Here is a 15,805-nt window from a genome sequence, read left to right on the forward strand (position 1 = left end):
AATGTGATGGAATACTTTCCACTTGGCTGGTGAGGGCTGGTCCAACAACACTGAAGAAGCTCAAAACTATCAAAGCAGCCCGCTTGATTGGCACCCCATCCACAAACATTCAATCCCTCCACGACCAATAAATAGTGGCCGCCATGTGTACCATCCACAAGATGCACTGCAGGAACTCACCAAGGCTCCTTAGACTGCACCTTCCAAACTCACAACTACTTAGAATGACAAGAGCAGTCGACACATGGGAACACCACCACTTAGAAGTTTTCCACCAAGCCACACAACATCCTGACTTATAAATAGATTGATGTTCCTTCACTGTTGCCGAGTCAAAATCCTGGAACTCCCACCCAAACAAAACTGTGGATGTACTTACAGCACGTCGACTGCAGTGGTTCAAGAAGGCAGCTCATCTTCTGAAGGGCAGTTAGGGATGAGCAATAAATGCTGGCCTAGCCAGCGGTGCCCACATACCATGGATGAATTTTTTTTTTTAAATTACAGGTTTCGCTTTGTGCAAGTTGCTTGTTACTTCAACAAAGATCTCTAATATTAGTGAAACACAATTTCCCCTTCACAAAACCATAATCGCATTGAGATTTTTAAGTGCCCTGCTATAACTTCCTTAACAATAGATTCTATCATTTTCCCAATGCTAGCTGACTTGTAGTTTCCTGAATCTAAATTTCGAGTCTTACAAGAGGTTTAATGTAGTTATTTGTTTATTTTAAACACATTTTGCTTATTAATTCTTCTTAACATATATAACTTTTGGGCGTTTATTTGCAAGAACCTATGGCCTTAAATTCTTTTAATTTCAATTTCAAAGAACCGAGCTCCTGATTATTGGCTACTCTGAGGAAAATAAACAGTGGTGGTTCTCAGACATATATATATATATGTCGGAAAATGAGAGAAAGTGACGCTGAACCCCATTTTACTTCTGCCCCTTTTAAAATCAAAAACTTTTCAATAATGTGGTATTCTGGTGCCACCTGGTGGCTATTGATAATGTTTTTATCCTTCAAGTACTGCAATTGTATGAGGACCGACCGGCTTTTAGAAGCAGTGCAAATGAACAGAGATAGTTCAAGCAGGGAAAATCATAATGTGTTTACCATGCATACTTAAAAGCATGTGCAGAAACCAACTCACAACCCTTTCTGAAATGTTTAGTATTAGACGACACCTAATTCAACTCTTTTTAAAATTTTGGAATTGAAAGCCAGTCCAGAGGACCACTTTGCCACCTCAACATAAAAATGCTGAAACATAATGAGGAAGCAGGGCGGTTGCCTAACTAGTTTTTTCCTTCACATAAATGAATTGTTCTAATCATATTTATACACTCTGGGCAGGATTCTCCAATAATGGGGCTATTTGCCCACGCCAGCGTGAAAACCGGCACCAACCACGACAGCGTCAACGGCCCCCGAAAGTGAGGAATTCTCCACTTTCTCGGGGGCCAAGTTGATGCCGGAGTGGTACCCGCAGCTCCAGCCCGCGCCAAAGGGCCGACATGATCTCACGCATGCGCGGAACGGCCACCGTATTTCCGCGCATGCGCAGAACGGCCGGCATATTTCCGCGCATGTGCGAGGGTTCCCTTCTCCGCGCCAGCCCCTGGGCAATATGGCGGAGTCTTACAGGGGCCCGGCGCGGAGGAAAGAAGGCCCCCATGGAACCAGCCCGCCCGCAGATCAGTAGGCCGATCGTGGGCCAGGCCATCGTGCCCCCCACCTCCGGGGTCGGATTCCCCCCCTCAGGACGGCCCCTGCACACTTACCTGCCAGGTCCCACCGTGTGTGAGGTGAGTAATTCACGCTGGCGGGACTGGGCAAAACTTGATGGCCACTCGGCCCATCGGGGCCCAGAGAATCGTCGGAGGTGCCGCTGTCAACGGCCCCCGACCAGCATGGTGGGAATCCCGCCGTTGCCCAAAGACGGCGCCGGAGAATGGGAAGCCGGTGTCGGGGCGGCGGGGTGGGAATCGCGCCTCCCCCCCCCGGGGATTCTCTGACCCGGCGTAGGGTCGGAGAATCCCGGCCTCTGTTTTCATTTCCCTTTTTCCTCATCCACCGATCCAACCTAATACGGAATAGTGCCTCAATTAACCTTGGAAGTGAATTCCACAGCGTCACAACAGTGTAAAGGAGTTTACCTTGTTCTCTGTTCCAAATATCTTAGATTAAAAATCAATGCACTGATAAAAAAGTGGGCTTCAAAAGAGGTGGCGATGTGGCGCACGATCTACCCAAACGGGGAGAGGGCACGGTAGCGCGCGAGATTAACGCCCATCTGGGTAGATCGGGCTCAGCAGGGAACTCCTGGATGAGGCTGCACTTAGCCCCGTTTTCTGCACTGAGGAGCTCTGCTCAAAGATGACGTTCCAATCTCTCGAGCCCCTCACACGGTTCACATACGCTCCCCAAGCCTCAGCTCACGATAAGGATGTCCCAGATGGAGACACACAGATGGCACTGCCAATGTGCCAGGCTGGAAGTGCCAGGGTGCCAGGCTGGCAGTGCCAGGGTACCATCCTGCCCAGAGGGCATGCACCTGGAGGTCTCCAATCCTCTGGGAGACTTCCACAAGTGCAGTTCCGTCTGGTCCCTGTTTGTGGAGATCAGTACTGAATGGCGCTCGCCCGAGGTCTCCCAAGGTGAGGGGATTCGATTCCACGCCTTGGTTAGATCTCGGGAATGCATATTAGAGTGAGACTAGGTGTGTCATTCTAATATGCAGATTTGGGATCTCCCGGCATCTACCGGTCACGTTGCGCCGTGCCACGCTGCTTTTCTGGTGCTACGCGGCTGGTAGATCGCGGTGGAGACTCCTTACCTTTATTGATAACTTCAACTTGAGGCAGAATCTCTTTCACCTCCCCGCACCAGCAGCTCCAGCCTCTGTCCTCCAATTCACCCTCCAACCTTGGAGGTCAGCATGCCACCATGAATTGGACAGAACTCAAAGAGGCAATCATTTAATTGCTTTCAGCGTCCAGCCATTAGCATCACCTGGATCCTAAACTGCAATTCAGCCTGGCGTCAGGTTCAGGACTCTGGAATGAAAACCCCAACCCACCAACTCCAGAGGAGAGACGTCCAATTTTGAATATAACCCCAGAGGCATCAATTTTATGTCACCCCTCTAGAATCAAAGAATGTTGGAGCTCAAAAGGGAGCTATTTGTGCTATTGCACTGTGCCGGCTCGCTGAAATTTATTTATTTAATTCCAATGTCCACACTCCTTGAAAAATATTGATCCATTTCCTTTTTAGTGGTTACGCAACAAACACAGTACTGAAAAGTTTAGCCATTTCCTGCTGATTATTGCCAATTGGAGAGAGTTTATACATTTTCACAGCAAATTCTGAGGAGTAGTGTCCACTAACATCTTTTTCCAGCACTGCAACGCAAACAAATAATTTGACAAAAGGATTGTTTTACACAAAATGGGACATTATGGGTGCAATTTAACGCATAAAAATGAGTCCCGTTTTGGCTGCATATAGAGGGGTGTTTCTTCGCGCCTGCAGCACTGAGAATGACCCACTAATGGGATTCTGACGGTTTTTTGGCCTCAGTGAGGAATGCCCCTCCAAGGTCGTGTTTACCTCATTTCCTGCACTGACGGTGCTCTCCTGATCTTTCCATTGCAGCCTCCGTACACCTCCCCCCACCCTCCCCCACTTACTGGCCCAACATACCTTTTAGGGGTCCTTGAGGCCCCATCACCCCACCTCTTAAGGGCAGGGCATCCCCGGGCCCGGTCCTTGGCACGGGCAATGTTCATCCACGGCGATGTGATGTCAGAACATCGTGAACCACGACTGCCTTGAAAAGGTATGCACCTGCCGAGCACCACTCCAAGGGGAGCTCTGAGGTGAGCACAGTGCTCAAAGAGAGGCTGGTATTAAAGTGCATTTCTGGGAAAATCTTTAGGAAGTAGAAGGCTACTGAAGATTTAAAACATTCATCAAACATTTACCATAGCTTTATTGTTCTAGTTTTGCTACCTGCAACAAAATTTTATGTGATCTTGTCTAAACATTCTTTTTCTCTAGCCTGTTTTATGCTATATTAATTGCACCAATAAAATGTTTTGGGATTCATTATTACTTTGAAAAATCACTCATAAATCCTGAAGATATCTTGAAAAAAAATGTGCTTACCATTCATGGTGGTTGTCTACAAATGCAGACATAGGGCTGATCTGCACTGTGTAAGTGTCATTAGCAGAATATTCAAACAAGCCATAATATGGATTAAAGAGTTCTCTGGAGACCAGAAAGAAGAACTCCCGTGAGGGGCCACTGTAATCCAACCTAAAAGAAGAAACATGATTCACTATTTTGTTACTTAGTGATACAAATATTTAAAGCAATTACCTTCATTACATCAGAGGCTTTCCTCGGTTTGTCATTATTGTGAATGTTAATTAGCAGTTTCTTATTTCGCTTGTCAAGCACTCGGTGATAACTTCAAGGCTACCTATAGAAATAAAACGTAGCATACTTACAGCATTGAACCTGCTGCAGTTTACTCGTCCAATCAATTAATCACATATTAGAATGCTAATCTCTGAAGGGACTGAATTTAAATTTGAATATTCAATAATATTGTGGGGGAAAAGATGCAATGGTAACTGAGGTGGTCTAAATGAGCACAATATGCAAACCAGAAAAAGAAATACTGAGAAAATGTATTAAATGTAGTGAATCAAAGGATGGAAGGAATTTACCTTAAGGGGCTAGTTAATTTCAATACAATCACACACCGTGCCTTTGAAAGTAAAACTCTCATCCAACCAGGGATTACATGTCAATAAATTATATTTAATGATTTTTTTAAAATCTTATTTGATTGACTGCTGCACTTCTAAAAAAAAAAGTGATGTGGAGATGCCAGCGCTGGGGTGGGCACAGTAAGAAGTCTTACAACACCAGGTTAAAGTCCAACAGGTTTGTTTTGAATCGCTAGCTTTCAGAGCGCAGCTCCTTCATCAGGTGAATGGACACACAAACACATATAAGACAAATTCAATGATGCAAGATGATACTTTGAATGCAAATCTTTGCAGGTAATTTAGTCTTTACAGGTCCAGGCGGTGCGACTGGAGAGAGGGATAATCACAGGTTAAAGAGACGTGAATTGCCTCAAGCCAGGACAGTTGGTAGGATTTCGCAAGCCCAGGCCAGATGGCGGGGGGTGAATGTAATGAGACATGAATCCAACGTCCCTGTTGAGGCCGTACTCATGCGTGTAGAACTTGGCTATCAGTTTCTGCTCGGCAATTCTGCGTTGTCACGCGCCCTGAAGGCCTTGGAGAACGCTTACCCAAATATCATAGGCTGAATGCCCTTGACAGCTGAAGTGTTCCCCGACTGGAAGGGAACATTCCTGCCTGGCGATTGTCGCGTGATGTCCGTTCATCCGTTATTGCAACGTCTGCATGGTCTCACCAATGTACCACACCTCGGGACATCATTTCCTGCAGTGTATGAGGTAGACAACATTGGCTGAGTCGCACGAGTATGTACCGCGTACCTGGTGGGTGGTGTTCTCATGTGTATTGGTGGTATCCATGTCGATGATTTGGCACGTCTTGCAGAGGCTGCCATGGCAGGGTTGTGTGGTGCCATGGTCACTGTTCTCCTGAAGGCTGGGTAGTTTGCTGCAAACAATGGTCTGTTTGAGGTTGCGCGGTTGTTTGAAGGCAAGTAGTGGGGGTGTGGGGATGGCCTTGGCAAAATATTCGCCTTCATCGATGACGTGTTGAAGGCTGCGTAGAAGATGTCATAGTTTCTCTGCTCCTGGGAAGTACTGGACGACGAAGGGTACTCTGTCAGATGTGTCCCGTGTTTGTCTTCTGAGGAAGTCGGTGCTTTTATTTTGCTGTGGCGCGTTGGAACTGTCGATCGATGAGTCGAGCGCCATATCCCGTGCTTACGAGGGCATTTTTCTGCGTCTGTACATGTCTGTTAAGTTCCTCCTCATCTGAGGAAATCCTGTGTATAAGGAGGGCTTGTCCATAGGGGGTGGCTTCTTTAATGTTTAGGGTGGAAGCTGGAGAAGTGGAGCATCGTGAGGTTATCCGTGGGCTTGAGGTAAAGCAAAATGCTGAGGGGACCGTCCTTGATGGAGATGAGTGTGTCCAAGGATGCAACCGATTCTGTAGATTAGTCCATGGTGAGTCTGATGGTGGGATAGAACTTACTAATGTCATCGTGTAGTCGTTACAGTGATTCTTCGCCATGGGTCCAAGGGAAAAAAATATAATTGATGTATATGGTGTGTAACATTGGTTGAAGGTCCTGTGTGGTGAGGAGGTCTTGTTCAAACTTGTGCATGAAGATGTTGCCGTATTGAGGTGCAAATTTGGTCCCCATGGCTGTTCCGTGTGTCTGGATGAAGAACTCGTTGTCGAAGGTGAAGACGTTGTGATCCAGAATGAAGCGGATGAGTTGCAGAATTGCGTCTGGAGATTGGCAGTTGTCGGTGTTGAGTACTGAGGCTGTTGCAGCAATGCCGTCGTCATGGGGGATGCTGGTGTAGAGTGCCGAGACATCCATTGTGACGAGAAATGTTCCTGGTTCAACTGGCCCATGGGTGCTGAGTTTCTGTAAGAAGTCCGTCGTATCGCGACAGAAGCTGGGGGTTCCTTGTACGATGGGTTTCAAGATGCCTCGATGTAGCCAGAGAGGTTCTCACACAAGGTCCCATTGCATGATACGATAGGACGGCCTGGTGTGTTGGCCTTGTGTATTTTCGGGAGACAGTAGAGATCGCCAACGTGGGGAGTACATGGCATGAGAGCACGTAGTGTGCTCTGAAGGTCTGGATCCAAGGTTTTGATCAGTCTGTTGAGTTGGCGGGTGTGTTCTTTGGTCAGATCTGCGGGTAACTGTCTGTACTGTAGTGTTCCTAGTTGTTGAGTTGTCGGTACACTTCTTTGCAGTAATCCGTTCTGTTCAGTATGACGGTGGTCCCTCCTTTGTCTGCTGGTTTGATGACGATGTTGCGGTTGGTCTTGAGAGCGCGGATGGCATTGCGTTGTGCTTGGGTGATGTTCGGGGCTGTCTTGTGAATGCGACTGATGAATCTGGCATTGATGCAATGCCTGACGGCTTGAGCATACATGTCGTGTCTAGGGCAGCGGCCTTCTGGAGGGGTCCAATCCAACTCTTTCCTCTTCGATTGCTGCACCGCAGATCTTTCGGTCTGCTGTTCCGGTTCATTGGCTGTCTCATTGGGTTCACTGTCGGCCTCTTGGGGTCTGTGGAAGTACTCCCGGAGCCTCATTCGCCTGATGAATTCCTCCGTGTCTGCTGTGAGACTGATGGGGTCCATTTTAATGGTGGTGCCGAAACTGAACCCTCTGCTGAGGACTTCGATTTCGTCTGGTTGAAGGGTGTAGTCCGACAAGTTGACAATGGATTTCCCTGTATTTTTTCTAATGTTGTACCTGGGGAGGCTTGGTTGCTGCTGGTGGTGATGCCGAGTTTCTCATGCTTCCTGTTCTTGGTGTGCATATTGGTGGTGTAGTATCGTTGTCTCATCTGTTTGCTGGTGTACTGAAGCTGGTCTGCTGCGCCCTGAGCGCAAGTTGAGAATATGGACCTATCTTGGTTTCCAGATTGCGGCGTCCGCTGTAGAGCTGGTGTACGAGGTGGTTGAGGAGTGTGAGAGAGGTGCGATGGCAGAATCTCTCAGCGTAGTCAGTGTTGTAGGTCGACTTGAGTGGGTTTGTGATCTGTAGTCCTTTCGGGATCTTGTCTGCTTTCTTGCATCTTTGTAGAAACTTTTTAAAAATTAAAAAAAAATATAGAGTACCCAATTCATTTTTTCTAATTAAGGGGCAATTTTAGCATGTTCAATCCACCTACCTTGCACATCTTTGGGTTGTGGGGGCGAAACCCACGCAAACACGGGGAGAATGTGCAAACTCCACACGGACAGTGACCCAGAGCCAGGATCGAACCTGGGACCTCGGCGCCGTGAGACTGCAGTGCTACCACTGCGCCACCGTGCTGCCCTATCTTTGTAGAAACTTGATGTCAGTGTCTATATGCGCGATTTTCTTGGAGATCTTGTCCACTTTGAACCAGCAGTTTGCGGTGTCAATGGAAACCATGATTTATGTTTACCATGAGTTAATTAAGATTTATGAAACAGAACACTACCACATCTGGAAGTTCATGGGCTGCATTCTCCGATTCTGGGGCTATGTCCCCACGCTGGCGTGGGAACGGTGGTGTTTTACGCCAGAAAAAATGGTGTAAAATGGGCACCGATTCGTCGTTTGGCTGGGGGCTCGCAGCCACGCAGCGTAGAGCACCCGGCTCTAGCTGCCGATACGAACCGGAGAATTGCCGGGTCCAGGGCCGTGCATGCGCACTTGCAACATGGCGGCGGCCACTCATGGACCCGGCCTGCGGAATACTCACCCCGTTCAGCCGGCTCGCACGCCGCAGACCACCTCCCCCCCCAACAGTGCCCCCAGCCCATGATGAAGTCCCCCCTTGCCCGCGGATCGGCCCTCCCCCGACTGCGGCGGCACTGGACTGAGTCCGCAGCCGCCATGCCGAGTTCCCGGCGGATGAGACCACATGTGTCCCGCGCCGTCGGGAACTCGGCCGGTCGGGTGCGAAACATCGGGGGGCAGGCCTCAAGCAATGTCCTGAGGCCGTCAATACGTGGCAAGGCGTACTCGCGAAAGCGGCGCTGCCCCTGATTTGGTTGGGAACTTTGATTCTCCAGCCGATCGCGATTTTGGCGTCGGCGACCGGAGAATCCAGCCCCATATCTATTCATTAGAAATCCATCCTGACAAGCGTTCACATTTCACTAGCCAACCAGCCTGCTGGATAGGTGCCAAACTCAGTCTCTGCATAGAACGCCGTAATCAAGGAGTTATTCACTAAACCTATACCCTATACAGCACTCATTTGTGCTGATCTTTGCCATCTTCCTTCGTAGTTTGGCAGACACATTAAGAATTTAAAATCTGTCAGCTGTGGATTTTTATGTGGACACACTCTCTGGAAATGAGCACTTTACCAAAGAGTTAGTGTACGTTTTAAAGGTGCTGAACATTGGGTAAATTATTTTTGGGTCTGTGATGAACTCTAGCCCAAGATACTTTGTTGCTGTTACCCTGTCACATCATAATACAGACAAAATCATATGGAAAATGGAAAGTTCCAGTTTTGAGTTAAGAGGAAGCTTTTATTAATTGTCCACTGCACTAATACAATATTAAAGATGGTTAAGATTCTGTAGCTGAAACTCTCCATTCCCCCCCCAAGAGGCAGGTGGGTAGGTTTGGGGGCATAAAATTGGGTACCATGGTGGTGACACTGGGCCCATTCTTTGCTACTGGGTGTTGCCAGGTGACCTCCCACAACCCCCCCCCCCCCAGTAGTTCCTCCCACCACCCTGACAAACTGGCCCACATTCCTCTTGTGGGAGTCCTGCCTGCCTGGCCCTCACGAGACCATAAACTTACAAAGTTGAGGACCAGTCCAGGTCCATGGCATCTTTTCTCTGGGGACTGCCTGTAGTGGCCACCGCTTTCTGGTGGGACTGGCGAGCTTCTGGTCATATGACTGGCCAGCCGCTCCCAGAATTGGGACTTCCTCCTGGAGCCAATTAACGGCCTGATGGTTGTCAAATTGCTACTGGGTGACCCAGCCAATTAGATGTGGGTTCACTCCCAACATTTCAGCCTGGGATCATTGTATGTTTTCTAGGAGTTAGATATAGCTCTTGGGAAGAAAGGGATCATAGAATCCCAAGAATGCAGAAGGAGGCCATTTGGCCCATCGAGTCTACACCAGCCCTCAAAAAGAGCACCATACCTAGGCCCACTCCCCCACCTAATCTGCACATTTTTGGACCCAAAGGGGAAATTTAGCATGGCCAATCCACCTACCCTGCATCATCTTTGGAAAGCAGAAACAGGCTATTGAGTTGGATGATCAGCCATGATAATAGTGAATGATGGAGCAGACTCGAATGGCCATATGGCCTACTCCTGCCCCTATTTTCTATGTTTCTATGTGTACTCACCCTTCCTCTCCAGCAAATGTCACATAGAGCTTATTCCTTTGAAGATCTTTCCTGGAACAGCCCATTATCTGGTTGAATGCATCTTCAAGTAAGTGATCTCTCCTGATGATCAACCTTCATTACACAAGTTTATCAAAATGAATCAATTTACTGTTGCAAAAGAACAAAACCAGAACAAACCATACATATCGCATAATTTTATCTCGTACTTTAAATAAGAATATAGGGCGGGATTCTCTCAGCCCACATCGGGTCAAAGAATCGCCGGGCCGGGCGCGAATCGCGCGATGCCACTCCGTCGTCAGTCCGTCGATTCTCCGGTGAGTGGAGAATTGGCGCCATTGCCACCGTCGGTCGTGGGCCGCTCTACGCAGCCCCCCCCCGCCGATTGTCCGCCCGGTATGGGCCGAGTGGCCGCAAAAATAATCCGAGTCCCGCTCCGCTGTCCATGTGTGGTCTTACCCGGCGGGACTTCTGCGTGCATCCTTTTGGGGGCGGCCTGGTAGGAGGGGAGGGAGGGTCCGACCCTGGCCCGCGATCGGGGCCTACCAATCGGCAGCCGGCCTCTCGGGCTGGGGGCCTCTTTTGCTCTGCGCCGGCCCCTGTAGCCCTATGCCATGTTGCGCAGGGGCCGGCGCAGAGAAGGAAGTCACTGGGCATGCGCGCAATCACACCGGGCGCTGTGGGTCACTCCAGTGCCGTGCAGGCCTCCTGTCGGGCTCAGAATCCCTGCTCCTGGGGGCCTGTTGACGCCGTCGTAAAGCGCGACGGCGTCAACACTTCGCCTCAGTATCAGAGAATCCCTCCCATGGTGTCTCCTTTGGTGCCCTAATTATCTGGAGCATAAATTGTTGCAGGAAAGAGCAGGATAGAGGTTCATGGCCATAGCGCTAAACAATATTCATTCCTGTTATGCTACAAGCAAAGTGTTGATTTAAGTGCAGTTGTTTACCACAAGAAGGAAAAAACTGATTGGACAACCATCTTGGGCTACATTCCTGTGCATTCTATCAGCTGACATCAAGATGAAAGCCTGGGAGCAAACCATCCACTCATCTCTCCCAAATAGTATTATGTGGCTTGTTACACTAATCCCGATTGAAATTTATTTTCTGCAATTTACATTGGCTTTAATTATCAACAACTTATTTTTATATAACACCTTTAATGTAATGAAAACTCCCGACACTTCTGAGGAGCATTATAAAAGATGCTATGACACCAAGCCACATAAAGAGATATTAGGTCAGGTGAGCAAAACGCTTTGTCAAAGAGTTAGGTTTTAAGTAGTGTCTTGAAGGAAGAAAGCATCTTAGAAAGCCCTAGAGTTGGGACCAAGGCAACAAGAGGCATGGCCATCAATGGTGGAGCAACAAAAATTAGGGATGCATAAAAGACCAGAAGTAGAGGTACGCAGATATCTCGGAGGTATGCTGCCCTGGAGAATATTCCAGAGATAGGGGCCGGGATTCTCCGATAATGGGGCTATGTCCCCACGCCCGCCGGAAAACGGGCGCGGATCACTCCAGACTTTTTTCAAAAAGTCCGGAGTGATTCTCCAACTTCAGAGGGATAGCAAGGTCCCAGCGTGCACCGCACTGCTCCTGCTGGCTGATACTGGGCCCTGCACCTCCGGCCATGGGTCTGTGCATGCGCGCGGCGGCCGGTCGCGGGTCCGTGCATGCCGCGGCGGCCGTTTTCATTCCGGCTCCCGCGCAACATGTGGAGCCACACAGCGGGCCAGCGCAGAAGAAGATAGGCTGTCATGGCGGCCCTCCCCGGAGTCTGATCCCCCGCCCCCACACCAGGACGTCCACCGCAGCTGCGAGTCCGAGCTCCCGCCGGGTGAAGCCATACGGGAACCATGCCAGTGCAACTCGGCGGGAACTCAGCCGGTCGACCGCGGAGAATCGCTGCGGGAGCCTCTTTTAATGGCCCCTGACCGGCGCCGATTCTCCGGAGAATTGTGGCGCGGCGTCGGAGCCGATCGCGGGTCTGAGACCCCATTTTCCGCCTCCGCACCGAGCACGATTCCGGCGTGGAGGCTCGGAGAATCCCGGCTAGGAGAGGTGAGGCCCTGGAGGGATTTGAAAACAAGGATGAGAATTTTAAAATCAAGACATTGCTTGACCAGTAGCCAAAGTCGATCAGTGAGCCCAACGGTGTAGATGATTGGGACTCATTGGATCATAATACGATTAGCTAGACATTGGAGACATCATTGATAACTACATCTTCTAGGCACACCAGAAAATTTCAACTGAATTATAAATATTCTGCACAGCTCTCAACAAACAACCGCAATACAGTTATTTCTCAACATTCCCCATTCATGACTCACTTTAACTTTCCTGGTCCTTGTCCGTAGCCCTTTGTTTCCAGTTTTCTGTAGAAGTTTCTGAGTTTAGCTTCAAAATCCCTCTTATAAGGAGCTGGAGCTCGAGCATTGGCACGTTGGGTACCTGCAAAAAATTGTATTTAAAACTTGACAAAAAGGAATTCACTTACTCCAAGTTAACAAAACTGAATCTGTCAGACTTCATCAATGATTCACAGTAGTAGGTTCAATAACAGGTATAAGTGAGACACTTGCCTTTGTATTTTATATAAAGCTGTAAGATCTGCTAGCAATCTAATGAAACACTTTTAGTGCCCTTATATGGGCTTCTGGTCAAAGAACCTACCGACCTCATGTGAAATGCGAACTTTATCTTTCATTTTTAGAAGGTGAGAAAAATTATGTACATTTCCAACATTTTCTTTTATACTTATGAATTATCTCATGCACCTTTGGTTTGGAATATGAAACCAAGAGAAAATTTTGTCCCAAAGGATGAACTGGTCCTGTTTCTAGCCCACCCAACAAAAGTGCAAGACACAGGTGAGTCCATTCGTCCATAATTTACTTTTGTGACAAGAGATAGAAATAGGGCAGGTGTTGGATGGAAGAAGAAAATGGCATCAGGTCAAAGATTGGCAACAAAACCTTCTGCTGATTACCATCTACTGCCCCCCTTAGCTGATTAATCGATACTCCTCCATGTTGAACACCAGTTGGAAGAGGGCCTGAAGGTGGCAATGGTAAAGAATGTACTCTGGATGAGGGACTTCAATGTCCCATCACCAGTACTGGCTCAGTAGCCCCACAACTGACTGGGTTGGCCAAGTCCTAAAGGAGGTAGCTGCAGGATTGGGCCTGCTGCTGTTGGTAAGGGAACCAATAAGAGGGAACTACCAATTTGACCTCGCCCTTGCCAATCTATGTGTCGCAGATGCATCTGTCCATGCCAGTTTTGCTAGGCATGACCACCACACAGTCCTTTTGGAGATAAAGTCCTGTCTTCACATTGAGGATGTCCCCCATCGTTTTGTATAGCACTACCATCATGCTAAATGGAATAGATTTGAAACAGATCTAGCAACTGAAAATTGGGCATCCATGCTGCACTGTGGGTCATCATCAGTCGCAGAATTGTATACAACCACAATCTGTAACTTCATGGTTCTGCATACCCCCAGCTCTACCATTACCATCAAGCTGGGGATCAATCCTGGTTCAATGAAGAGTGCAGGAGTGCATGCCAGGTGCAGTACCAGGCATACCTAAAAATGAGCAGTCAACCCAATGAAGTTACAATGCAGGACTACTTGCATGCCAAACAGCATAAGCAGCAAATTATAGACAATGCTAAGTGATTCCACAACCAATGAATCAGATCTATGCTCTGTAGTCCTGCCACACCCAGTCAAAAACGGTGGTGGATAATTGAACAACTCACTGGAGGAGGAAGCTCCACAAATATCCCCATCCTCATTGATGGGGGAACCGAGCAAAAGATAAGGCTGAAGCATTTGCAACCGGTTTCAGCCAGAAGTGCCAGATGCATTATCTATCTTGGCTTCCTCGTCCTGAGGTCCCCAGCATCACAGATGCCAGTTTTCACCCAATGCTATTCACTCCACGTAATATCAAGAAAGCACTGGATACTGCAATAATAATGAGGATTTGTGCTCCAGAACTAGCAACATCTCTAACCAGGATTTTCCTCGGTAAGAAGTCTTACAACACCAGGTTAAAGTCCAACAGGTTTGTTTCAAACACTAGCTTTCGGAGCACTGCTCCTTCCTCAGGTGGAATATTGCAGCTTCCAGGCTTTTCCTGGAAGCTGCAATACTGGCATCTACCTGACAATGTGGAAAATTGCCCAAATACGTCCTGTCCACAAAAAGCGGGAGAAATCAAATCTGGCCAAATATTGCGCCATCAGTCCACTCTCAATCATTAGCAAAGTGATGAAAAGTGCCATTAACAATGCTATCAAGTGGCAGTTATTCAACATAACCTGCTCATTAACGCTCAGTTTGGGTTTCGTCAGGTCCATCTCGTTCCTTACTTCATTGCACCTTGGTCCAAACATAGACGAAAGAGCTGAAGTCAAGAGTTGAGGAAGAGTAACTGCCCTTGGCATCAGAGCAGCATTTGACCATGTGTGGCATAAAGGAGCCTTAGCATAATTAAATCAATGAGAATCAGGAAGAAAACTCTCCACTGGTTGGAGTTATCCCTAGCAAAAAGGGAGCTGGCTGTGATTGTTGTAGACCAATTATCTCATTCCCAGGACACCATTTCAAGAGTTCCTCAGGGGAGTGTCCTAGGTCCAACCATCTTCAGCTGCTTCATCAATGACCTTCCATCTTTCAGGTCAGAAGTGGGGATGTTCACTGATGACTATACAATGTTAAACACCACTTGTGACTCCTCCGATACTGAAGCCATTCCTTCACTATTGTTGCGTCAAAATCTTGGAACTAACCCTAACAGCACTGTGGGTGTACCTACATGCTGGCCTAGCCTGTGAGGCACACATCCTGTGAAAGAATAAATATAAAAAATAATTTAAATTTTAATCTTATTTTTTCAGTGTGCACTGAATCAATTCCAAAACTATTATTTAAATGTCGCGCTTGTTTGATGTCAAAGTGAAATTAAATTTCATATCTCTTTGTAGGAAAGGGCCTAATGCAATAAAAAGAATAACCGGGCAGCACAATCAAATTTGTAGTTCGCGAAAAGTATTAGGCACCTGGCAAAATGGGACCCTCATAATAAAGGCTATTTATTGGCACATGCATCTTATAGAACTTATAAAAATCTCACCTTATTTTTAGTTCAAGTTTCAAGCACTGTAATTGGTCAAAGCCAATCTTCAATGAACAATGTAAACCTGTTCATGTGTAGCTGACAAATAGGAGGCTATCACTTTAATAGCAATTCCATAGAAATATCATTATGTGGGCAGTTCTCACATTTCATTTAATCTTTGAATCCCTCCTCAAGTTGTTTATAATATTACTAGATTCCAATCCCCTTTCCTATTAATTTCTTTTTAGAAAACTATCAGTGATAATCTCATTAGCAGAGGTGATAAATATAGAGAGCATAATGTCTCTAGGCAACTGAAATTTCCTGTTGTTTAATTTCTTTTTTGCAATTAAATTCCATCTCCTTGGATTTTCCTTTCAAATATTTTATACTTTTCTTGATTTATTTGATTGCTTCTTGCTTCAAATTCATACATCTTATTTAAAATTTGCTGAATAAGAATGATTTAAATGCAAATATGCAAGCTAATAAGCATTCATGACTTGTCTTTCACCAGGTTATTACAAAATATTACATGGAAATTATGTTCTTCTTTACACTTTCTATTACACTTCATCATTCTAA

General features: G+C 47.2%; 1 protein-coding gene across 1 annotated transcript in view; it reads right to left on the reverse strand.

Moving 5' to 3' along the window:
• LOC140392897 (E3 ubiquitin-protein ligase HECW2-like) overlaps nucleotides 1-15,805 on the reverse strand; it is a 595,816-nt gene that overhangs the window by 80,111 nt on the left and 499,900 nt on the right. Inside the window, 3 exon segments of the mRNA XM_072478670.1 lie at nucleotides 4,179-4,331; nucleotides 10,078-10,191; nucleotides 12,419-12,539. Coding sequence (XP_072334771.1) covers nucleotides 4,179-4,331; nucleotides 10,078-10,191; nucleotides 12,419-12,539 — 388 coding nt within the window.

The sequence above is a fragment of the Scyliorhinus torazame genome, chromosome 2 (genome assembly GCF_047496885.1).
Source record: "Scyliorhinus torazame isolate Kashiwa2021f chromosome 2, sScyTor2.1, whole genome shotgun sequence".
NCBI classification, from domain to species: domain Eukaryota; kingdom Metazoa; phylum Chordata; class Chondrichthyes; order Carcharhiniformes; family Scyliorhinidae; genus Scyliorhinus; species Scyliorhinus torazame.